The sequence below is a fragment of the Lytechinus variegatus genome, chromosome 18 (assembly GCF_018143015.1).
Source record: "Lytechinus variegatus isolate NC3 chromosome 18, Lvar_3.0, whole genome shotgun sequence".
In the NCBI taxonomy this organism is placed as follows: Eukaryota; Metazoa; Echinodermata; class Echinoidea; order Temnopleuroida; family Toxopneustidae; genus Lytechinus; species Lytechinus variegatus.
In genome coordinates this window covers 14568103-14595719 of record NC_054757.1, presented here as the reverse complement: position 1 = coordinate 14595719, position 27617 = coordinate 14568103, and the positions used below count along the sequence as shown (strand labels likewise).

General features: G+C 36.7%; 2 protein-coding genes across 2 annotated transcripts; both read right to left on the bottom strand.

The window, feature by feature from the left end:
- Positions 1-4693: 4693 nt before the first annotated feature.
- LOC121431582 lies at positions 4694-12307 on the bottom strand. The gene is made up of 2 exons (XM_041629129.1): positions 11765-12307; positions 4694-5096 (listed from the first exon to the last, which is right to left on the bottom strand). The coding sequence occupies exons 1-2, from the start codon at positions 12066-12068 to the stop codon at positions 4834-4836; spliced, it is 567 nt and encodes a 188-aa protein (XP_041485063.1). The 5' UTR covers positions 12069-12307; the 3' UTR covers positions 4694-4833.
- A 2805-nt stretch (positions 12308-15112) lies between these two features.
- On the bottom strand, positions 15113-27610 carry LOC121432197. The gene is made up of 4 exons (XM_041630052.1): positions 27593-27610; positions 26043-26346; positions 20050-20279; positions 15113-15118 (listed from the first exon to the last, which is right to left on the bottom strand). The coding sequence occupies exons 1-4, from the start codon at positions 27608-27610 to the stop codon at positions 15113-15115; spliced, it is 558 nt and encodes a 185-aa protein (XP_041485986.1).
- Between the last annotated feature and the right edge of the window lie 7 nt (positions 27611-27617).

Genomic DNA, 27617 nt, shown 5'->3' with positions numbered 1-27617 from the left:
TTTATTGATATATTCATATTCCACAAATCCTCAAAGTACATTTCGTAATTAATCATTTTACTACGAAAAGATGCATCAACTGCCTAACACATGCAGGATTGAAACGTACCAATGAAATGAAAAAAAAGTGGAGGGGCCTACTGAAAAGCAAAGCCTGTAAGATTTAGACCCCCTATCAAAATTTTATACAAGGGTAATATGATATAAGTAGAGTAAAAATAATGAGCAAAATTCTATAAATTTATCTAGATATAAACACTGTAACACAAATGTATATACACTATATACAAAATTAAATATTGACTTTAAAATAACCAACACTACCATGGATAAGTTCACAAAATATTTGATTGAATCAATAAGAATTCAGAAGATTTTCTTGATGAGTAATTTCAGATTAGCTGCCTCTTTTATTACTCTGTCCAGAGAATTCCAGAGTTATAGTCCTGTAAAAAAATACAGTTTTGCTAGTAAATACTGTTCTACTTTTAGGTAAGTGATAGTCATTGGACTGTCTCGTATTATATGAATGCAAAATATTGTTTATCATAAATTTCTTTTGAAGGACATTAGGTGCACTATTTCTATCTAGCTGATACATGAATTGGAATAGCGGTACAGGTCACTGACTTTAAGGATACGTTTCTGACGAAACAATTCATCCGTATGAGCTCTGAAGGACATATTGCATATTATTCTAAGTACTTAAACGGGTCAATATATGGTTTGACCCGGAACTAATTGCAACAAATGATTTTTCAACTGTTTCTGGCAGTATTTGACCTCAGAAATAACATACTTAAAATCTACCAAAATCCGCAAATGGGAAAGTACACTCTAAAAAATGAAGTGCTAATTTAGCTCTTAAAGAGCGTGCATAGTGACTGCACTTCGGAGTGCTGATTTGTCTAGTTCAAATTTGAACTAGACAAATCAGCACTCCGAAGTGCAGTCACTGTACGCGCTCTTTAAGAGCTAGATTAGCACATCATTTTTTAGAGTGTAGATACTTTCAAGATGGCGTCCAAGATGGCCACCATTCACTGAAAATGGATATAGCTCACTCATTATCAACCCTAGAATCCTACTTCGGTTCATATTTCGTGGTCCAGTGGGTAAATGAATTCATTGATACAAGTTAGAGTAAATATTACCACTCCAGGGTGATATGAAAATCCAAGATGGTGCCCAAAATGGCTGCCGTAGGCTAAAATATCCACAATTCATTTATTACTTATTGAGTGGCTTTGATTTGGTTTCTATTCAATGGTTTTAATGGTAAAGTAGTACATCGAGACAAGTTACAAGGACAGCCAGGTGTCTTGTGTGTTCACAAATCCAAGATCGCTACCAAAAATTGAGTTTAAAATGGCTTTTAATACTTAAAATGGACATAGCTCATATCATATTCACCTGGGAGATATGATTTTGGCGTCTAGACCATGGTTCAATTGTCAAAATATACATTGGGACAAGTTACAAGGACAGTCAGTGGTCCGGTATATTAAAAAATCCAAGATGGCTTCCAAAAATGGAGTAAAAAAAAATGCTGTCGCTACTTAAAAAAACCCCGAACATAATTTGTTCAATATTCGGGAATATGATTTTGTGCCTATAACATGGTTAAATGGGTCAAATAATGCATTGGGATAAGTTACAAGGACGATGGGTGGTCAAGTATGTCCAAAAGTCCACGGTGGCTTTAAAAAATAGTATAAATTAGCCGCTGGTATTTACAAATGGACATATTTCAGGTAATATCCGTCAAGGGCATATGATGTTGATGTCTATACCATGGTTTTAAAAGTCAGAAAAATTAGGAACAAGGACAGTCAGTGATCCAGTATTTCGAAAATCCAAGATGGTTTCCCAAAATCGGAGTCCAAAATGACTGTTGTTACTTTAAAAATGGACATTGTTAATTTAAAATCCACCAAGGAGATGTTATTTCGGTGTCCACACTATGATTTCATGGTTAAAATAATACGTTTGGACTAGTTACAGTGATATGCAGTTGTCCAGTTTGCCTAAAAATCCAAGAGGGTTTTCAAAAAAGGCATCTCAAACGACTCATATCACTCAATAATGGTAAGAGTTCTACAATATCTATCTGTAAGAAATAATGTTGGTGTGTAAATTGTGGTATGAAGGGTCAAATAATACATTCGGACAAGTAGGAAGGATGGTTAGTATTACATTTCGTAAAAATAGTAAAAAACTTCATGGTGGATTCTAAATTTTCATAAAAATGGGTGCTGTTACCAACTCATGAAACAATATGATAACTTATCCACATGCATGTAGATGCCAAGATTATTTCTCAGAGGTTGATATTGTTTGAACTATGTTAATTTTTAAGTAACAACAATCACTTTGGAACCCATTTGTGAACCCAACTTGGATTTTAAGGCAAAATGGATAACTACATATCATGATAACCAGTCCCAAAGTATTTTTTGACCCTTGAAACCCTAGGGTAGACACCAAAATAATATCCCCAAGTAACAACAGTCATTTAAAACCCCAATTTTTAAAGCTATCTTCGATTTTTTGACATACCTGACACCTGACTGTCGTTTCAACTTAACCCATTATATTACTTGACCCTTTAAGCTCTAGTGTATACACCAAAATTATACATATCCAAGGTTTATTTCTAATAAACTATGTATACTTTTAAGTAACAACAGTGAATTTACACCCCATTTTTTTTAAGTCACCTTGGATTTTTTTTAGCAAACAGACAACTGACGCTCTTGTAACTTACCCTAGTGTTTTACTTGACCCTTTAAACCATTGTTTAGACACCAAACTCATATTTCCCAGACAGATATTGAACAAACTATGTCCTTTTATAAGTAACATCAGACATTTTTTTACTCCTTTTTTTAGCCATCTTGGAATTTTTTGACAGTCATTGTAACTTGTCCTAATATTTCATTCGACCCTTGAAACCATATTTTAGACACCAAAATTATATCTCACAGACGGATATAAAATGAGCTATGCCACTTTTAATTATCAGCAGCCATTCTAGAATCAATTTTTGAAAGCCATATTGGATTTCTGGTCACTGACTGTCCTTAAAACTTGTCCTAATTTATTATTTTGACCCTTGAAAGCAGTGGTTTAGACACCAAAATCGCATCTCCCAGGCCGATATGAAATAAACTATGTCTGCTTAAGTAATAGCAGTCATTTTAGAATCAATTTTTGATCAACATAGATTTTTCGAAAAACCAGGCCACTGACTGTCCTTGTAATTTGCCCTAATGAATTAACTGACCTTCGAAACCAGTTGTTTAATCACCAAAATCACATCTCCAAGGCCAATATGAAAATGAAGTATGTCCGCTTTAAGTATTAGCAGCCTATTTTAAGATCAATTTTTAAAAGCCATCTTCGATTTTTGGACATACCAGACCACTGACTGTCCTTGTAACTTATCATGATACATTATTTGACCCTAGAAATCAGTGGTTTAGACATCATAAATCACATCTCCCAGGCCAAAATGCAATGAGATTTGTCCGCTTTAAGTGTTAGCAGCCATTTCAGAATCAATTTTTTTAATCCATCGCTGATTTTTGCACATACCAGACCACTGACTTTTCTTGTAACTTGCCCCAATGTATTATTTGACCCATTTAACCATGGTATAGACACAAAAATAATATTTCTGGGTATTGAATTAACTATGTCGGTTTTTTTTAAGTAGCAGCAACAATGTTAGACTCCATTTGGACCACATACTGGACCACTGACTGTCCTTGTCACTTGTCCCTATAACTTATTTGACCATTGAAAACATGGTCTAGACACCAAATTCATTATGTCCTAGGTGGATATGAAATGAACTATGTCCATTTTAATTATCAACAGCCATTTAAACTCCATTTTTGGAAGCCATTTCGGATTTTTGTACACGATCTTGGATTTTTTTTCACCCTTAAAACCCTTGAATAAAAACCAAATTAAAGCCACTTAGATGAATTGTGGATTTTCCGCCTACGGCAGCCATTTTGGGCGCCATCTTGGATTTGCCAGGTACACTGGAGGGCTTATAATTCACTCTAGCCTGTATCAACAATTTTTTTTTACCCCTTGACCATGGAATATGAATCAAAATAGGATTCTAGGGTGGATAATGAGTCAGTTGTATCCAATTTCAGTGAATGGCAGCCATCTTTGACGCCATCTTGAAAATAACCACTTTCCCGGATGCAGATTTGGGTAGATTTTTAGTATGTTATTCCTGAGGTCAAATAGTACAAAAAGCCGTTAAAAAATCATTTGTTGCAATTTGTTCCCGTCTAACTTTTTTCTGAAGTAACAAGACTTTGTTGAGTCTCGTTTGAGAGGCATTACCCCATGCTAGTTTTCCATATAATTCCGATATGGTAGAATTATTGCACGATACAACATGGATAGCACATGTGCTGGAGGAACGTTTTTTAAACTTATTGATGACTCCAATATTTCTTGCCACAGTTTTGCATATATTGTTGATATGGGCATTCCACGTAAGTTTGTTATCAATAGTAAGACCTAAAAAATTTGTTGTTCCAGCTGCTAAAATCGCTTGGTACATTCAGGGAATTAATCCTGCCGGGTACCCATTCACCTAACCTGGGTTGAGTGCAGCACAAAACGGGTAAATTTGTTGCTGAAGGAAAACACACCTTGTTGGGAATCAAACTCACGTCCCTTCGATTGAAAGACGAGAGTCGTAACCACTAGACCACGATGCCACCACAACCTTATAATGAGTAGGCTATAACATGTTCATCATCACCATTCTACCTATCACCATCATCTTCATCACCGCCGATTCTACATACAACAATTAATAAATCTGTAGGGCATTTTGTGAAACCTTTCCGAACGACTTGCATTTGATGCCAGAAAGAACTGCTGAAGATCACCAAGCTGTTTGTCATTTAACTTCACCGGATCATGTGACAGCTGCCCTCCAATCAGAACAAGTGCTGCACACTTGAATGTCGTGGGCTGTGTGCGGCGAAAAGTAGATATCTTAAAATCTTTAAGATAATCTTCTGAAAAGTCATGGGCGATGACTCCTATCTTACATTTTCCTGCAAAATAGAGAAAGGAAGTATTAATTTTGATTAACGTTCTCACGTTCTTTTTTTAATCTCGAGGATCAACCTTTCATATTTATCACGCGCAGTAACTGAAAAAAAATGTTATGGCAGTTGTAATGAATAATTGTTATCTCAGTGATCAAAACTTTCTCTGACTTCGACAATAGGTGATATACCTGTTCCAACTAGAAATGAGCTGTACAAAATGTGAGAAAATGGAAATATATAGATTTTTTTATCACGAAGATCGTTATTTGATAGTTGAATGACATGGAAAATTATAGTATAGTATTTAGTATAATATCAAACACAAACGGTGGTACAAAGCATAACTCAGAAAAAAAGGTTACGTTTGAAACCCCAGCGAAGCACAGCTTGTTGACGGGGCCCCTCTACATTGCGGTATATCACAAAAGTAACATATTTACAATGAGTATAGCTTTAGAACAAATTATGTAACAATATAATAATATGGTAAGTTATAAAATGGTGATGTGTCTGCTTGCCCGTGGTACCAGCCTAAATGATGCAGGGAGTTCCCCTAAGCATCCTACAACCTCATTCATTAAAATCGGCCCACAATTGTGAATGCTTCAAAAACGCTTAGGAAAAGACAGCGCATGAAATAAGCAGGCGACCCAAAGAAACCGGAACACCACAGTTTCTGACCCCTGTATAGACAACCTCTAATAATAAATGTACACATTTAAACACAGGCGTACTAACGCACCCCCACCCAAACACATACACATACATGGAGACCTCACTCATTGCAATCTGCATCGTGATTCACACCGGAACACAATCTATCGAAAATGTGTTTTTTACTCAATATTTTAAATCGAGACAGAGCCAAGCTATTTCTAACGTCATGATGTAACTTATTCCATTCTTCAACACAAACTATTCTAAATGAATTCAAAGCAGTTTAGGTTCTTGCTAATGGGTGGTGGATAAGGTGTCTTTGACGAGTATGATAATGATGGATGGAAGAATTTTCCACAAAAACATCAAACAAAAAATCCATTCTGGCGTGATTGACACTTAATTGAAACATGATTGTTACACAGTTAACGTGGTTAAGAGAGACCAATTCATCAAAGGGTAAAATTTGCAGCTCTAAAAACAAAGAAGTACTTGGTGACCTATATGTATCAAGTACCTTTTCTTTGGAGAACTTGATTAATGTATGTGGGTCCTATATGTGTGCCTCCAAGCAATACTGCAGTACATCAAATGAGGCATGACAATAACAATATATAAAGTAACCAGGGTCTGCTGGGGGAGGGAATAACGAAGTTTGGATAACGAAGTTTGGATATCACTCCAACACAACGAGATGTTTAGGACATACATTATCAAGGTGATTTTTCTAAGATACATATTAATCAACCGTAACACCTAGAAATTGCAAATGTTGACTGCACTTGATCTGTTGATTACCAATAACTAAGTGATAAACATCATCAGGGATTAAACTCCCTCTAGACCTAAATAATACACACTGTTTTTCACCTCTATTTAATAACAGTTTGTTACTATGACAAAACCATGATGTAAAACAGATGGTATGAGATGAAAATATACCTTCAAAAAAACGGCAAGGAAATCCACCCGGGGGGGGGCACTTAGTGTATAATGCATAGTGGGTATGTGCCGCGGAGGGGACCCCCATTTTAGTACACTCAAATTTCCGTTCCAAGGCATAGCATTTTTGTCTTATTGAGAAAAAGAACAAAGAAAGCCGCTCCAAGGCATAGCATATTCTTCTCATAAAGAGAAAAAAAGAAAAAAAAATCTGCTCCAAAGCTTCGCATATTTTCCGTTACGCCGTTCCGGACGCATTGATCTGCTCCGGGGGGGGGGGGGGGCACTCGACCAAAAAATGGTGGGGGTGTGCCGCGGGCGAGACGAAAAATGGGGGCCTTGGAGCGGGCTTATTGTAAAAAGGAGGGTCCCCGGAACGGGCTTCGGAACTACAAATCTTTGTGAAAACAGAGATCCTTGGAATGGATCGCCAGTGTGTGAGTGCGTATGCATCTCAACGGTCATGCGTGCATGATGGAGCTAGCGCGGCCTCCGCCAGCCCGGGCGAGCTCTGCGGCCGCTTTTCACCAAAATTGCAGCTCACTGTCGCAGATCAACGCGGTGGGAACGGCGTAACGAAAAATACGCGAAGCTTTGGAGCGGATTTCTTTCTTCTTTTTTCTCGATAAGAAGAAAATACTATGCCTTGGAGCGGCTTTCTTTGTTTTTTTTTCTCAATAAGACAAAAATGCTATGACTTGGAGCGGAAATTTGAGTGTAAAAATGGGGCTCCCCTCCAGGGTGACCAGACGTCCCGTATTTCCCTGGATCGTCCCGTATTTTGCTCCTTTATCCCGGCGTCCCGACAAACACTTCCCGGACGCCTATTTGTCCCGTATTTCAGAAAATTGAACAAAATGTAGTTAATACATTCAATTTAAATAACCAACCAATAGCCAATAACCAACGAATTTTCTTTAAATAACCAACAGATGACGAAGAAGAGACAACAATAAAATCGATAACTAAACCTTTGCAAGTTCTGCGGTGATTTTCTTGCTAAATTGTACCCAATACATTGCAAACTGGCCTCCTGCCTGTGTTTGTCAGGTACTGGCTAAGCAATTAGAATCGGAGCAGATTCTCAATGGTTCAAACAATGACATGATAAACAGTTTTTCCACCAAAATAATCACAAAATCGGCGGGAGATTTGTATAATCATATTATGGATTCTTAAGTTACTGATTTGGGGATGTAATCGGAAAAACAAGTTATGAGTTTTCATGACTAGATCTAGTTATTTCAGCTTTCGTTGTGTATCATGCCGCGATGTCATCAAATTGTTAAGTTGACAATGCCTCACTTCGAAATTTTATTCATTACTGAAACATTTTAATTTTTTTTATATACTAAAAGACACCAAATATCATGATGTTTTGTTAGATGATTGGATTGTTTTTGTTTTATTTTTTCTTTCTTTTCTATCCTCCTATCTTTATTCTTCTATCCTTCCTGCTTGCCCTTTTTGTTCCATCTATCTTTATTTCCTGATCCCTTTTCTCTCTCTCTGTTCATTTTTCTTTCTATCCTTCTTTTTTTTACCTGCCTTCTTTATTAAATTTTATTTTTTTTGTTCCCTAATTTTTTTCCTTAAACTTTCTTTGCTTCCTTCTCCCTCTCTCTCCTTTTTCTTTTCATTCTTTCTCTCCTACCATTATTTTCTTTCTTTCATCCTCTCCTCCCTTCATTCTTATCTCCCTCTCTTTCCTCCTTTCTTTCATTCTTTATTTCATTTTCCGTTTATTCTTTTCCCTTATTTCCCTTATTCTTTCCTTCTTCCTCCCCCTTCCTTCCTTCCTGTTTTACTTCTTTCTTCGTTTCTTACATGTACTTTCAAAGAATGAAGGAAACATGACTTTCCTTTATTTTCCTTTCCTCCTTTTTTCTTACTGCTTTTCTCTCCTTTATTTTGTCTTTGAATTCACACATTCATATAACATCTCTTCCTTTCTTTCTACATTCAATCTAAAGAATGACGGAAACCTTTCTTCTCTTTTAGTCTTTCTTTCATTCTTCTTTTATTCTAACTTTCTTTTCTTTTTTCCCTTCATTTCCCCTTCATTTTTTTCTCTCTTCCCATTTCATCTCTTTTCTTTCTCTCCTTCATTCTTTCGTTCACCTTCCCTTCCGATTCTTTATATTTTTTTCACAAGTCTAACACTGTGTAGCTTTCTTTGTTAATCTTATTTTGTCGATTGTCCCGTATTTGATTTTGTGAAATCTGGTCACCCTGCTCCCCTCCGTGGCACATACCCACTATGCATTATATACTGAGTGCCCCTCCCCCCCCCCCGGGGGATCTGCTACAATGAGCGGCCGAAGAGCGCTGTCCGACCATCACCTCTGCGCGAGCGCACCCGGCGGAGGCCGCGCTAGCTGCATCATGCACGCACGCCCGTTCCATATGGATGCATACGCACGTACTCACACGCTGGCGATCCGTTCCAAGGATCCCTGTTTCACAAACATTTAGTTCCGAAGCCCGTTCCGAGGACCCTCCTTTTTATCTCACCTGCATAGCAGAGTGAGACTATAGGCGCCGCTTTTCAGACGGCGGCGGCGGCGTCAACATCAAATCTTAACCTGAAGTTAAGTTTTTGAAATGACATCATAACTTAGAAAGTATATGGACATAGTTCATGAAACTTGGCCATAAGGTTAATCAAGTATTACTAAACATCCTATTAGAGTTTCATGTCACATGACTAAGGTCAAAAGTCATTTCAGGTCAGTGAACTTTGGCCGATTTGGGAGTATCTGTTGAATTACAATCAAAACTTTAAAAGTTTTTGGATCTCATTCATGAAACTTAAACAAAATAGTAATCAAGTATCACTAAACATCTTGTGCAAGTTTCAGGTCACATGATTAAGGTCAAAGGTCATTTAGGGTCAATGAACTTTGGCCGAATTGGGGGTATTTGTTGAATTACCATCATAACTTTGAAAGTATGTTGGTCTAGTTCATAAAACTTGGACATAAGAGTAATCAAGTATCACTGAACATCCTGTGCGCATTTTAGGTCACATGTCCAAGGTCAATGAACTTTGGCCATAATGGGGGTATCTGTTGAATTACCATCATAACTTTGAAAGTTTATTGATCTGATTTTTGAAACTTGGACATAAGAGTAACCAAGTATCACTGAACATCTTGTGCGAGTTATAGTAGTTTTCAAAGTCAGCACTGCTGCTATGTTGAATCGCGTGATGCAGGTGAGATGGCCAGAGGCATTCCACTTGTTAGTAGTATTATTATGCTAGTTTCGTAAATTCTCCCAATGACGGGCTAAATTATGATTACAAGGCTTTTGATTCCATAGCAGAGTTAGACTATAGGCGCTGATTTTCCTACAGAGGCTACGGCGGTGGCGGCGGCGTCAACACCAAATCTTAACCTAAGATTAAGTTTTTTAAATGACAGCATAACTTAGAAAGCATATGGACCTAGTTCATGAAACTTGGCCTTAAGGTTAATCAAGTATTATTGAACATTCTGCCTGAGTTTCAGGTCACATGACCAAGGTCAAAGGTCATTTATGGTCAACTGGTTCTGTGTCCCCTAGATGAGGGGGTTGGGGAATCACCATCAAAAACTTAACCTAAGGTTAACTTTGTGGAATGTCATCATAGCTTAGAAAATATATGGACCTAGTTCAACTTGGACATAAGGTTAATCAAGTATTACTAAACATCCTGCTTGAGTTTCACGTCACATGACTAAAGGTCAAAGGTCATTTAGGGTCAATGAACTTTGTGCCAAATTGGGGGTATCTGTTGAATTTCCATTATAACTTTGAAAGTTTATCAACTGGATTCATGAAACTTAGAGATAATAGTAATCAAGTATCATTGAATATCCTGTGCAAGTTTTAGGTCACATGATTAAGGTCAAAGTTCATTTAGGGTCAATGAACTGTTGCCAAATTGGGGATATTTGTTGAATTAACATCATATCTCTGTATGTGTATTGGTCTAGTTCATAAAACGTGGACATAAGAGTAACCATGTATCACTGAACATCTTGTGTGAGTTTCAGGTCAAATGACCAAAGTTAAAGGTCATTTAAGGTCATTGAACTTTAGCCATTTTAGGGGTGATTACTACATTGCTGTCATAACTTTCAAGTTTACAGATATAGTGTATAAAATGTGGATATAGGGGTAATCAAGTATCACTGACAAATTTTAGGTCACATGATCAAGGTCAAATGTCAATGAACGTAGTATTGTATTATTATATGAATGGTGTTTTTTGTGAATAATTATTTAATAGTAGTTTTCAAAGTCAGCACTGCTGCTATATTGAATCGCATGATGCAGGTGAGACAGCCAGAGTCATTCCACTTGTTGCAATAAGCCCGCTCCAAGGCCCCGGTTTTTGTCTCGCCCGCGGCACACCCCTACCACTTTTTTGGTCGAGTGATTCCCCCCCCCCCCCGGATGTCCCACAGGCATAAAAGTGTGGTTGTTCAGATTTACATGATGAATTACTGCAGACTACAGAAGGAAAGATATAGGAACATCTCAACACACAGGACACACATCATACATAAAACACAATCAAACGTACATTTTGTGATTTCTTCGGATATTATACTTTCAGTAAACATGGTGGACTTTCTGAGACGTCTGTGTGGATGTTCGTCTGTGGGGTTGTAATGACCTAATTTTGGGGGATATTTCTTCTTGCATTTTACCAATCAACTGGAGACGTCCGACAACCGGGGATTTCCCCGATCCAAAAGACCATGCTAATCTCATGTCAAACCGTTCCATATTGATAGTAACCGCATGATTTTGTAAACCTTTTAAACTAAAGTTCTGTGATGGTGTGAGGGTGTGTGTGTAGGGGGTATGAAGTGTCCCCGCTTGGCGGATATTTATGTCAGGGGAAAATAAACTCGGTTAGTGGATTAAATTTAAATGTTTGAGAGCTTCAGAACGTGAACACCAGTCCCCACTTTGGCGAGTCCCTGATTGTCAAATTACAAGACTATGTAAGTGCGTGTGATTGTCTGGATAAGCTCATTAGCCGACAGTAACAGGTAACAGCTCTGAAACTTACATACCTAAATATTTCTTAGCCCTTGGCAGAAATCTATCATACAACGCATCTGTGACGTCAGTTATTGAGAATCGTCTGTTGTTTATGGAGTGGCAGAGTAGAAGGACATCAATTCCTCTCAAATCGAAATTGTCGATGTCTCTAATGTTGTACGGGAGGGATCTAAATTCCACCTTTTCCACAACATCGGGTAGCTTTTGTTGGATGTACTGGATAAGACCCGATACATTTTCCTCCAAACTAGAACTGCATACAGTGACCTTCACTCTCCTTGTTGGTGGAATAAGACTAATTGTTTCACCCTTCATTTTCTATTGTGAAATGAAATCAAACGAATGTGAGTCATGGATGTAAGCAATCACTAGAACCTCATAGGGACAACACTTGGTCGAATGTGCTTAACACGAATAACACTCAGCGTCGAGGGGTTCGAAATGCTAATCATTGTAGGCCTTCCATAATTTTCCCCCAAATTTTTCATTCTTTAATGTAATATGATAGGGGATCCACGCTCGACAAGCAGTGCTTCTTAGCGGATCCCCCTCATTTCCATACAAGCTTTTGTAATAATATTTACCTGTAGTTAATTCATAATTATGTTTGATTTGTATTTGATTACGTATTTGATGTATATGCTACAAATGTAAATAAACTTGTAACTCGAAAAGTCAAATTGTCCTGTCTTTTTATAAAAGAATATTATTGCACCCGGTTGAATAAGTACAAAGTCATGGTAGGAAAGTTGACGGCGCCAAGGTGGAGGGAGCAAGGGGGAGCATTTGCCCTTCTAGTCAAGATCATTGCCCCCCCCAGAAATTTTTCAAAACTAACAAAAAATGTATAGTAAATGTTGTCATGAGTATTCTACTCAAGTTGTAAAGTGCCTTAAAACAGCATTTCACTGATTAAATTGTGATAAAAAATTCCATCTAGTCATGGTTAGCTCCATACAATATTAGCCACTTTCATAAATCTTGCAGGTCATTAAATCAAATTCAAAATTTTGCTCTCGCTTCGCGCTCGCAATGGCTTTTGATTGAGATAAATAATGATCTGTTAGAATGATAACATGGGGCTCAAAAATCTAGTGTTGAAGTCAATATGCATAAATTATTTCCTCATGATTCGAGGTTTTATTATTTCTTTTTAGCGAGATACGCATCCTGCACCTTCAAAGTGCTTAGTATCACAAGTTTCAGCTGACGCTACGCGCTTTCATCAATTGTTTAATAAAATATTTATACTTAAATAAATGCTAAGACGTCCATTTATCATCTCATGATATATAAAAGCAAATCATCGACTTTGTGAAATAGGCGAAAAGGTTTTGCCACCCACTGGCGGATCCAGGGGGGCACAGCCGGTTCGTGCCCCTCCCCCTTTACAGAAGAAAAATTAAAATTTGTAATGTAAAAATGCCATTAAAACGGAGGTGTGCCCCCTCTTTTGAAATTGAAGACCTTGTTTTGGCTTGTCAAATTTTGTCGTTTACGAAATATTCTTAATTTGTGGTTGAAAACCTTTTTTTTTTACCTTAGCTTGTGGTTTAAAACATTTTTTTTTTCTGGCCAAAATTTTCCTCCGAAAATTTTTCCTCCTTTTGGACAATCCTGGATCCGCCCCGACCTCCCCAACTGTTCTTTTTGCCCCAGCTCCCCCCCCCCCTTGTTTACAAATCCTGGTGCCGCCACTGGGTGTGGAAATTTCCCACCATGTATTTCATCCTTGTTTTCTATGATCCCGTTTTCTATGATAACGGATCCCAAAGATCTCGCTTTTCACCAAAATATATATGCATAATAATAATAACATTTCTGTAGCGCCTTTTCTAAGAAAGATACAAAGCGTATTTCATCTAAGGTATTTGCGGTGAAACAAAACATTGAGAAATCAATACTGGCAAGCAGGCATCAACGGAAAACATAATTAAAGGTTATAACACCAAACATGCATGTATAAATGTGTAAATGGTGGAAATATCCTTCATTTGCAACATTTTAGACTTATTGATTATACAAAGTGTTATATTATTATAGAATCATTGGGGGAAGGACACAGGTGAAAATTGGACAAGAAAATAAGGGTTATCCACCAAAATTTTAGGGAGTCCACCTGAATTTAATTCAGGGGGGACCCATGAAACAATAATTGACACGCAAAAAAAAGGTTAACAGAAAAACAGGGGGGTCCGTCCCCCCCCCCCCCACCTCAAATTAGGGGGGACAGGACCCCGGTTCTGCCACCTGTGCGTATTATACGATAATTATAGCACAAGGTCAGTTGGTAGAGCGTCCGTCTCACAACCGGGAGGTCGGGAATTCACAACCAAAAGACGTAAACACATGGAAGTTGCTGATACCCTGGCCTGTTTGGCGTTCAACAAGGATAGAGCCTCGTCGATCTGGTGCTGCACAGTGGCTGCCGGGCCCACGATCAATTGGGAAAAGTGAATGTCTCTTCTCAGATTTCTATTTCCAACAATACTTATTTTCACAAGTCTCTTGCTACAAGCTTACAAGTCTCGACTCGCCGTACATAACACTATCTCACCATATTGCTCAGCAGATCAGTTATAAATCTTTGATCATACAATTTGAACTCTATGCAAGCCGTACAGTATCATCTTTAAAATACCAAAAATAGAAATGCATTTAACTAAAGGATAATTAAGCAAAACGTTTCTATGATATCAAGCAAATAAAACTCACCTGCCTTCTTGAAGCCATGGTTTGTGGGGTTGAGTGTGTGAAATTGATATTGCCGGAGTTGCTATATGCCGGATCACCTCTGGTGACATGGGCTTGCCAGACTTTGTGCCTACTTCGCTGGTTATAATCTTTGTAATGTAAATAAATATCATGTCACCACTATAAGTTTTCCTTGGATTTTATGGCACTTTATATTGTTGACACAATGTACATACTAATAAAGAAGTAACAACAAAATATGGGCTACGGCAAAGGAGCACATTATGCATGTTATGGATATTTCAATGTTAAAAATTGACAGATGACTTTGATTATTTTTTTTTACAAAGCAGTATATAATGGTCCAAACCTTTTGAGATGTACACTGTGACAGACGGGCCTTAATTTCTAATTTCATTTCTTTACTTTTTATATCATTGTAATTCATTTTTCATTTTTTATCGATTGATTGCTCGAAAAATTTGGGGAGGGGTACGTACAGCGACACAAGCCCCCTTTCTGATGTATACAAACACGTTATGCTCAGTGCCATAGTTTTTTTACATAAATTGTGTAAAATTTCAATGTGTACATTTAAGTTAATATTTCACACACACTCTCACACCCACAAAAACACACGAATTGTATCATGGAGGCGGATAACGCTATTCCTAGATAAAGATAAAAAAAGTAAAAACAACAACAAAAGTTAACTCTTTAAGTTGACCTGCAAGTCCACACTTTTGGAGCTATAATATCTTACCGAATATATTTAACAGAAAGGGAAATATTTTACCCTGTCATTGAGTTAGGTCATCTCTGTTCTGGGGACATTTTGAAATCTGATTTGCATTCTTTGTGTGTATCAAGAATAGCTGCAACTGTTAATGTCTTTGATTGGATAATATCTGGACAAGAAAAGCATTACAATACGTTATCTACTAACCAACCATGATGGGTACGTATGCTCCTTGAACACATGTTTTTCTGAAGCTCTTTGATCTTTTTAACAAGGATGAAAGGATATCTAAATGTAACAAAAATATTATGCTTATGCGCATGGTTTAAGTCGCCCTTTTGAATAGTGTTTTACCCCCAATATTCTATACAGTCATTCATGTTATGGTTGAATCTCATATTTGGAATCATCCGTATAAATTCGTAATTCCGAAGATTCGTTATTTCGAAGGTTCGGATATTCCGAAGGTTCGTTAATCCGAAAGCGAAATAAGGTTCGTTGTTCCGAAGGTTCGACAATCCGAAAACGAAATGAGGTTCGTTAATCCGAAAACAAAATAAGGTTCGTTGTTATGAAGGTTCGTTTATCCGAAAACGAAATAAGGTTCGTTGTTCCGAATGTTCGTTTATCCGAAAACGAAATGAGGTTCGTTGTTACAAAAGTTCGTTAATCCGAAAACGAAATGAGGTTCGTTGTTCATTTCGTTTTCAGATTAACGAATCTTCGGAATTACGAACCTCATTTCGTTTTCGGATTAACGAAGTTTCGCAATTACGAACCTTATTTCGTTTTCGGACTAACGAATCTTCGGAATTGCGACCCTCATTTCGTTTTCAGATTAACGAACCTACGCAATTACGAACCTCATTTCGTTTTCGGACTAACGAACCTTCGCAATTACGAACCTTATTTCGTTTTCGGATTAACGAACCTTCGCAATTACGAACCTCATTTCGTTTTCGGACTAACGAATCTTCGGAATTGCGACCCTCATTTCGTTTTCGGATTAACGAACCTACGCAATTACGAACCTCATTTCGTTTTCGGACTAACGAATCTTCGGAATTACGACTCTCATTTCCTTTTCGGATTAACGAACCTTCGGAATTAGGCCACAAATGTTCGGATTGACGAACCCTTTTTCGTTTTCAGATTAACGAACATCGAGGTAAAGGCAATTTACGTGTTTCGGAATTACGATCCTTCAGAATAAAGAACCTTTGGAATTACGAACCTTCGGAATCATCATCAGTTTTCATTCTACAAATAATCTAATAATGTTGGCTGGACAACTTCAGTTATTATGAATATTAAAGAAAAAGGAACATATAGAGACAAGTAGCAGTGGCGTAGCTAGGATTTTTTTCCTGGGGGGCACTGGGGGTCCTTGCTTTTTCAGGGGGGCACCGGCCATTTTTTCCGATGTGTATGTATCACAAGGGCGGATCCGACTTTCGCCAATAGGGGACGGGGCCCGAAATTATCTTCACCTATATTTTCCCCGATCAGTCACTTCTTAGTTTTATTCTTATAAAACAACATAAACATGAAAGCAGGACACTCTATTCATATTTTGTAAATCATTAATAGGATATAGTTAATTGGGTATCATTGTATAATGCGATCGTGAAGCGTGAGCAGACATTTATTGATATTCTGATGTGAAACTGGATAATTTAAGTACATTTTGAATAAACAATATGCAGGCTATCGCGCATGTTTTAGATTTAGACCTAGAATCTGGGCATTCTGAATACATTTGTTTAATGGAACATTATGGAATACACGTAGACAATATGAACTTGGCAAATCAAACAATGTGACAACGCAGCGTGGGCTTAAAATGCTGATATGTAGACCATAAACGGACATTTTACAGAGCACTTAAATTTGTAAATGAAAAAATAATGAAAGCTCGATATCCGAGCTAAAATATGTTTTGTATATTGATTTCAAAATTTGCTCCATGTCAGCCTATTGAGAAAGATATGAATCTCATCGAACAGGCAATTCTGGCGCGAAGCGCAAGCAAAAATTTTGTATAGTAACATGAAAGATTTTTTTTTTGCAAGTCTTCCCCTCACATTATTTAATTCACTCGTCTTCCTCCTCTTATTTTTCTCTTCTTTTTTGTCTTCTGTCTTTCTTCTTTTCCTTTTTTTCTTTTCTTCTTTCTCCCTTTGCGCTCTGCCAATTTTTTTTCTGGGGGCACACCAAATCTCAGGGGTGGGGCACGTGCCCCCCCCCCCCGTAGCTACCCCACTGAGCCGAAGGGAGGATGGGTAAACAAAAAGTATACAAAATGACTTGAATGACAGGGTATTTGTAACAAAGAAAAACATTTTTTGCGTGAACTTTCGATATGCACTAAGAGTTTAAGTTTGAAATATTAATACAATACTGGAAACACCTTCTCGGTGCAATTTTACACCCAAAGTGGAAATAAGGTGCAATCTTTCTGCGTTCAAAATTTCCCGAAAGAATGCACTACCTTTAAGGTGCATGATGTAGTTTATTGCACCCTTTAAGAAGTTTCTTAGTATTGTGTAGGGTGCATGAAATTGCACACTTTTCTTAGTGTGATAGCTTTCCAGACTTTACCTGTCAAGAAGTTGACCCGGCTGGTAGGTATCAGACAAAACAAAATCCACAAACTGGAACAACAAAGGAATAAATAAAAGCTGTTGCAACTTTCCCCAATCTTGAGTTTCTTCTGTGATCCACATTGTCTTTATCTTGAGTTGAAAGTTGGAAAGTGCAACACATCAGCCATTTCAGATCATGAAACATTTAATGACATATTGTAGGAAAATAATATCTATATTTATTCAAATAAATGTATGATTGATAACAAGTTGACAATCACACATTCTCTCTTGATTTTCTTGAACAAATCTAGAACATATAAATCAAACGTAAATGCCCGTTGTGGTAAAGATCTAAAATTACTGCATATAATCAAATGAAACAACCACCAAACTCTTTATCTGTAGCGGAGCAAAAATATTTGACAAATGATTCTAGTAAAAACAAAAATGTGCTATTGCTGAGAAATAGACAAAAGCCTGGAATTCCACCCAAATGTCGGGTCTTTTTTTCCAAGAAAAGGTGATACACTGCCCAACATGTGCTTATCTGTGTTGGTGATCTATAGTGTGGTCCCTTTTCAGTTTCAGTTTTTTAAAGACACTGATAAAATATAAAAGTGAGTCATCCGCTTCATCATTTGAAATATTCTTTCGGAGCAATGGTGTTCATTTATTGGAACCATCATTGGATGAAAACATCGTATATTTTGAATGCTTACTACTAGTACTTGTACAAGTAAAATAACTATGACAATCACTCAACTTCGGATTTTTTTTTTCTTTTTAAACGACATTGATTTTTTTTTCAGTTATAAATTATATTGGCATGTACACGAAAACATTGACCAGCACATTCTGATGGGATTCGTTAAGAAAGAAGTGACATTAAGATATCAAGTGCAAATTTCAAAAACATGAATACGATACACATAATCAAATTGATTGAAATGATTGCATCAAGATAAGAAATCCACTTGCAATGTATTATTTATTCTTTTTGACCTGCAGATCCTGCTTAAATAATGAACAGGCATATATATAATATAATTACAAAGCTAAATAAAAAAAACACGTACCAGAACAAGTAGGCCTACAGTTCAGAGAATTATAATGATTGGAATGCATCAAGCTTGGAAATATACTTGCAATATAAACATGTAGTTCACTACAAAAAAAAGTATTAGAAAAAAGGGATAAACTGAGAGAGGGGGAGCAGGACAGAGGGCAAAGAAAATGGAATGTATAATGTGAAAATTGAGAGAGAAAGGAGAGAGAATAAGAAGATGAGAGGGGTAGAAGAGTGTTAATTTGAAAACAATAGCGGAAACAAACACCAAACATTACACTCCAAAAATATTTACGCAATATTGGGTGAAACGGGAACATACATGTTGGTTGGGCGAAAAGATAACCAATATATATTTTGTACATTTTACGCAATGTTGCGTTACAATAGCCCAATATGTTTTTTTAATACCCAGCAAATATGTATGTTCCCTTTCTACCCAATATTGGGTAAAATTTTACTCAGTGTTTTTAGAGTGTATAAATCCAGTTCAAACCCACAAGGGCACATGAATGAATACATACATTCAAAATCGAAATAACACATGTATGATCCTATCCATGAATTTCGCAATATATCGACATATACCCTTTTTCCTTTTTTTTGCTTGTCAAATTTATTTTCGACAAAATGACCTTACATTTTGGGTGATAACCTTATTTTTTTGCTTGTCAAATTTTCCGGGAGAAATGTCCCCCCCCCCCTTTGGAAAGTCCTGGATCCGCCCATGTCATAGTATGAAACAAACTAATTGTGAGAATGCAAAATAGCTAAAAGATATAAATTACTGATATAGCATAACAATAAATTCAAGCATAATTAAAGTAAAGTAAACATGAGACATTTTTCAAATAGCATGTACATATTTATAAAATATTGCAAAATTGAAATAAACTATCAATGGAGCACTATTATCCCGGATTTAGCTCCAGCTGCTATAAGTCGCTTGGTACATTCAAGGAATTAATCCTGCAAAGTACCCATCACCTCACCTGGGTTGAGTCCAGCACAATTACAGTACTCGCCATGGTTGGGAATCGCACCACGTCCCTCTGATTAAAAAGACGAGAGTCGTTACCACTCGGATCACGACGCCCCCGAAACTTGTCGTGAGTAGGCTATAACATTATTATCATCATCATTCTTCTTATTACCATCACCATCGTGGTTAGACAGGCACCAACAATTAATTATTCTGCGGAGCATTACATGAAACCTTTCCCAGCGACTTGGATGTGATGCCTGGTAAAAAAACTGCTTAACATCACCAAGCTGTTTCTCGGTTAGCTCCACTTGATCACGTGACAGCTGACCTCCAATCAAAACAAGCGATGCACACTTGAACGTCCGAGGTTGTGTGCGGCGAAAAGAAGACATTTTAAACTCTCTAACAAAATCTTCTTGAAAGTCATGGGCGATGACTCCTACCTTACATGTTCCTGAAAGATAGAGAAAGTATCAATTTTCATTTCGTTCTCCCTTTTTTATTAATGGCTGAGGAACAGCCTTAGATGTTTATCACGCACACTTGCTTTTTAACTGATGTTATGGCAGTCAGTCTGATGGAAGTTAAAACGAATCGTTACGGTTATTCAGCAATTACTTGATATGCCTATTACAACTACAAAAGAGCAGTATAAAATGTGAGAAAATTTTAAAAAATGGTCTTGTGGATCATTATTTGTTCGTTGAATGACACTACAAAATCATATAAATCATGCATGTGGTTCATTCGAATATTATTGTTCGAGTGAACAAGCTGGACTTTCTGATTTCTGAGATATCTGTGTGGTTGTTCGTCTATGGGTTTGTAATGACCTTTGGGATATTTTCTTGCATTTTACCCATCAACTGGAGACGTCTACAGCCGGTGAATTCCCCGTCCAGAATGCCAATCAATTCCTTATCTCATGTCCATAGGCGGAAGCGGGGGGATCCGCGCCCCCCCTCCTCAAATTTAGGGGGGGACACGTCCCCCCCCCCTAAATTTGAGGAGGGGGGGACGGTCCCCCCTAAATTAGTTGTTGATGACCTTTTTTTTTTTTTTTTTGCTTGTCAATTTATTTTCCTACGTCCCCCCTAAAATTTTTGGGTTGAGAACCTTTTTTTTTTTTTTTTTGTCTTTTCAAAATTTTTTTTGTTGTCCCCTCCTTAAATTTTTGGCTTCCGTCGCCAATGCTCATGTCAATCCGTTCCATATTAATAGTAACCGCATGATTTGTGAACTTTTTAAACTCAAGTTGTGTGTGTAAGTGTCCCCGGCTAGTGGACTTCCTAAAAAAAAAACTCGGCTAGTGAATTAAATCAAAATGTTTGAGGGTATGAGAGCGCTTGGAATACGAGTTCTTGATCTTCTAATTACAAAACAGTGTGCGGGTATGCGTCTGAATTATAAGGTTGTATGAAGTGACAGGCAGGCGCGCCGGAACACTTTCAGTTTTTTGGGGGGCAAAATCCCGAAGGGGGCACAATATTTTTGACAGCGTGAGATACCGAAGCGATCGAGCGGGAGAGGGTGTGGGACCCCTGTTACACCCACAAATGTAATAATCGCCCACAAATGTAATAACGCCCACAAATGTAATAACACTTTACCCACAAATGTAATAACGCCCACAAATGTAATAACACTTTACCCACAAATGTAATAATTTTTGATCGCCCACAAATGTAATAACACTTTACCCACAAATGTAATAACGCCCACAAATGTAATAACACTTTACCCACAAATGTAATAATGCACTTTACCCACAAATGTGATAATGACTTTACCTACAAATGTAATAAATTTGAAGTGATTTTTGGCGAATTCGTTCTAAACTAATATCCTATAGTAATGCGTTCATATAGCACAAAAGTTCAAAGTCTTTTTTCCAGACCCGGTTAATGAAATATTACAGTACAAGTCCAAGTCTTTTTCCAGACCCGGTTTTTCAAAATTATAATATACGTCCAAAGTCTTTTTACCGGATCCGGTTGTTTCAAAATTATAATATACGTCCAAAGTCTTTTTTCCAGACCCGGTTAATTCAAAAATTATAATGCAAGTCCAAAGTCTTTTTTTTCAGACCCGGTCGTTTCAAAAGTTATAATATACGTCGGTGAGGGGTAAAGACAACACTCTAAGCCCAAGCATTTCAAGTGGGTTTAATTTTGAAGATTAGTCTCAGCTGTCAATTTTTTTTCAATATTTCTTTATCTTTTAAATAACCGGGTCCAGACGAAAGACTAAGCATAATACTCGTATTATTCCACAAGAATAAGAATATGAGTCTTTTGTTTTTAGGATTGTTTAAATCATTTTTAAATCACTGGGTCTGGAATAAAGACAACGCTCTAACCGTGTGCTTTTCTACATGCATGGTCTTAATTTGGAAGATTGTTGGTTCTTAGATTCGTTGTTTGGGGTTGAGTTTTATTGATTTTTTATTCCTAAAATAACTGTGTCTGGAGGAAAGTCGATCTTCGACAATCGGTCTTCATGTTGTTCCACAGTAATTAGATTATTGGGTATTCGTTTTAGAATATTTGTAAAAACTACTTTATGTTTCAAATAGTAACCAAGTCTGCAGAAAGGATGTCTGCTTTACCCACGCGTTATTACAATGTTTTGTAGGGGTAGTAGTATTATTTAAAAAAAGACATATTTTTACTGGGTGAAAAGGCTTTGGAAATTTGGTCTTAGATTCGAACTTTTTTCAGTTACTTTTTTTTTAAATAGCCGGGTCGGGAGGAAAGAGTACGTTTAAAAACTCGTGTTATTCCAAGAGAATAAGAATATAAGGTCTTATGTTAGAAGATTTTTTTTCGTAACTGTTTAGGTCTGGAATAAAGACAACACTCTAAACCTCTTTTAAAACAGGTTCTTAGGTTGAAGGTTTGTTTGGTCTTAAACTTTGATTTTTTTAATTCTTACTATTAGCGTTTTTTTAAAGAAAAAAATGGTCGGGCTGAAAGATTACGCTATATATCCAGCATTGATAAGATTATGGGGTCTTTATACTGTTTTTAAACTGCTATTCATAATGTTTAAATATCAGGTAACTGGGTCTGGAGAAAAGACTACGCTTGATTCTCAATTTACTCTTAGTGCATATATTCACAATATCCACCGTATAAGTTGAAACAACAACAAAGACATTAATTCCACCAGTTTTAATTAACTGGGTCTGGAGAAAAGACTAAGCTCGATTCCCATTTTTTTCCACAGGAATATCATTATCGTATCTTAGTTTGGACTTATATTATAAATTTTGAAATAACTGGGTCAGGAAAAAGACTTTGGACTTATTAAAATTCTTGAAACAACCGGGTCTGGAAAAAAGACTATGGATTTATATTATAATTTTTTAAACAACCGGGTCTGGAAAAAAGACTTTGGATTTATATTATAATTTTTTAAACAACCGGGTCTGGAAAAAAAGACTTTGGACTTTTATTATATTTTTTAAACAACCGGGTCTGGAAAAAAGACTTTGGATCTATATTATAATTTTTGAAACAACCGGGTCTGGAAGAAAGACTTTGGACTTGTACTTTGATGTTTTATTAACCCGGTCTGGAAAAAAAGACTTTGGACTTACATAACATTTTTTTTAAACAACCGGGTCTGGAAAAAAAGACTTTGGACTTTTATTATATTTTTTAAACAACCGGGTCTGGAAAAAAGACTTTGGATCTATATTATAATTTTTGAAACAACCGGGACTGGAAGAAAGACTTTGGACTTGTACTTTGATGTTTTATTAACCCGGTCTGAAAAAAGACTGCACTTTTGTGCTATATGAACGCATTACTATAGGATTTTAGTTTAGAACGGATTCGCCACAAATCCCTTCAAATTTATTACATTTGTGGGTAAAGTCATTATTACATTTGTGGGCGATCAAAAATTATTACATTTGTGGGTAAAGTGTTATTACATTTGTGGGCGTTATTACATTTGTGGGCGTTATTACATTTGTGGGTGCAACAACCCCCCCCCCCCCCACGGTAAGGACTTTGTGTAAAAATGGAGTATCAAAGTTGCGTTTCTAAGAGCATTCAAAATTTCTTGAAATTCAAACATAGAATTCACTACAAAAGACTATACTCACTATCTATGAGAACCTATGAAATCTACGCGCAAAACGATCGCTTCGGAATGTGTTTTTTGTGTCTGATCAATTAAATTTCCTATGTTGACTCAAAATACCAGAAATTACATTTTTTCATGCAATATCCTTTCAGTTATATTTATATGTACATTTACATACACGGACGACGCGAGAGAGCACAATCATAAGTTTCAAGTAATTCCTGTCAGAACAAGGAGTGTATTAAGCAGAAGAAGCGCAACAACAGAAACAAAATAAATTCTAATGAATGTTCAAAATGTCATACTGTTCTGACGTGGCAGACGTCGATAAGCACTTAAATACCCATTCTATGCAAATCACTTCTGACATCAGCATTGGAGATAGTCCCTGATTATCCATGCATGGGCAATACATTTCATATTTTGTAACTGAAGGAAAAAGAAATATGTCAAGCTTAATTGTCTAACAATTTAAATCTTTTCTGAAAATCATTTAAGTTTAAAACATTCATTACTCGATTTATGTGTTTCCTTTTGCATGTTTTGTATGGCTGGGAAGCACTTTTAGATGACCCCTTCAAAATCTTCTTTTTTCTTTACATATTTTCTGGGGAAAATGTGACCATAACTAGGAAATGATGATTATCAAATTCCAGGAAATATTCATTTGTAAATAATCATGAACTGATTAAAGGGATGGTCCGGGCTGAAAATATTTATATCTTAATACATAGAGTAGAATTCACTCAGCAAAATGCCGAAAATTTCATCAAAATCGGATAACAAATAATAAAGTTATTGACGTTTAAAATATAGCAATATTTTGTGAAAATTAGGTGGGCTGATGATGTCACATCTCCACTTTCTGTTTTCTTATGTTATTACATAAAATCATATTTTTTCATTATTTAATACTTGTGTGAATAATATGTCTCCCTTATAATGAAATAAGTTGCTGCAATAAATATCTAATGCACTAAATCGGATGTCAATCCAATTTTTCTAGTTCTTGGAGGAATTTTTTTTAATAAACTTATTTTTATAAAATAAAATACAAAAGAACAAGTGGAGATGTGACATCATCAGCCCACTTAATGAATATTCATGACGACTGTTTTCACAAAATATTGCTAAACTTTAAAATTCAATAAATTTGTAATTTGTTATCCGATTTTGATGAAATTTTCTACATTTTGCTCAGTGACTTCTACTCTATTTATTAAATTATAAATACTTTCAGCCCGGACCATCCCTTTAACAAACTACCGCAGTTCATAATGTACATTATGTAACATTATTAAATATTAGAAGAAACAATTACATTCCAATAGCGGATTTGGTTGTCGGTACACCATCTGGGGTTTTCGAAAAAGTGGATAGAGGAAGAAGTGAAATTGATAGGGGAGAAGTGAACAATTGATAGTCGATTAATTTTTTTGTTTAAATGCGCGTAGTCCTTAGAAAGACAGTAAACCAGAAAAGGTAGAAGAGGATTGAGTATTTAATAGATAAGTACTCCTGCTCTGCACTCCATTCACCAACTCAAGCTAGCATCTTCTCATTTATCCAATAATCCAACTACTCAAGCCTCTTTAACTCTTTAACCTTTTCTGTTTTACAGTCATTTTCAGATTCCATATGTTGCTCGAGTAACTAGCGTTCACGCGCGTTAGTGATATCGGGTCCGGTCTGAGCGTTTCTGGGCGACCGCGCGTTTGTTAGCCGACACAGCCAGCATTGCATTGGTGAACCACTTTCAATTTGCCATTCGGTTTTAGTCTGAAATGTATTCATTAAAAGGTTAAACGTTATCACACTGTAATAAGATGGAAAAGGGGCTTATCAAAGGTATGTTTCACAGAGGGACATGTTCGTCAAAAGACGCGAGGCTTACTATGATTATGTAATTGCCCCGTCAGCGGCGAAATTTTTTCATTTTTGACAATGGAAATGACAAATTTTATGCAGAAAAGTGCCTTCATCGTTTACTTTTGTCCTTGAATGATTTATCGTTTTTTTCTTTAGGGGGGCATATGGGGGGGCAAAAACGAGATTTTGCCCCCCAAAAAAATTTATTTGGGGGGGCAAGTGCCCCCCTGCCCCCCCCCCCCCGCTTACATACCCAAATATTTCTTAGCCCTTGTCAGGAATCTATCATACAACGCATCTGTGACGTCAGTTATTGATAATAGTCTGTTGTTCATGGAGTGGCAGAGTAGAAGGACATCAATTCCTCTCAAATCGAACTTTTCAATGTCGCTGATGTTGTACGGGAGGGATCTAAATTCCACCATTTCCACAACATCGGGCAGTCTTTGTTGGATGTGCTGGATAAGGCCCGATACATTTTCCTCCAAATTAGAACTGCATACAGTGACCTTCACTCTCCTGGTTGGTGGAAGAAGGTAAGCTGTATCACCTTGGATCTTGACGAATTTAATATAAAACGAATGAATGAGAATAATAGAGCATGTTATATCACGTATATATATATATATATACATGCTATAGATGGATCAAAGGGGCTAAATTATGTATAATGGTATAAGGTATAGAGTAAGCCTACATGTAGCATATGACAAAGTAGACAGCTGGAAGCCGTCTATTTCGAGGAGTTTTTTAACATTTTTGTTTTTGTATTTCTCCTCGTACACAGACGGCTCGCGATCGTGCAGCCGCCATTAAGGGGTTAACAAAAATTCATGAAAATATACAAAAATAACTGGACCAAAATAAAAAATTATATATTCCGTTTTGGCCTGAAATGCACAAAAAACGGGGAAAATAAACTTATGAGGTATGAAAAACAGTGACTTACTTAGTTCAGCGGAACAACCAATATGACAGAGACCGAAGCGTTTGGTCTAAGGACAAGCTTTAGATGATGTTAGCCTTTTCTTGCACTTAAACTTGATCTAATCGGTAATTTACCGATTAGATCAAGTTAGCTATCAGTGGCGTAACTACGGGGGGGGGGGGCAATCGGCTGACCCAAGAACGGGGGGAAAGAAAAAAAAGAGGGAGAAAGTAAGAGAAACGTAGTGGGAAAGAAGAAATTATTATTCATTATAATATATTGTAATTATGTTATATTATATTACATAAGAAACATTTTTATCATAACTTTATGAAATATAATTTGCTCAGGGCACATGTCTTCATGGTTCCTAGTGCTCGCATTGTCTGTTTAACGAGATATATAATCCTGTTGTATTAAAACCTCCCTTTTTCAAGTCAATAGACACCAAATATATTTCCTCGCACTTCGAGTTATTATTGTTTTATGAAGTTTTATGACCCCCCCCCCCCCATGCCGTGACCCACGGTACGCCACTGAAAGCAATTATACTAATATATAAGATCATCTACAAAGCATCTCTCTTTATGTCTTTCCACATTTCACTAATCATTAACTACAAATCTGACTTTATTTCGTTCACATCAGTCGATTGAAGAATCGGGCTAAAACGTTCTTATACAGTATTCCGAAGTCGGATATAACACATGATATTTTGAATATAGGTCAACAATTAAAATAAAAATGTGTTCGAAATAATATATGAATTAATATGATTTGGTCCGAGTGTTCACTATTATTGTACTTTTTAAACTTTCAGTTGTTTAAAAATACAGCATTAAGAATATAATTTCTATGAGCTTTCAACCACTTACCTGTCTCACGGAAGCCATAATCTGA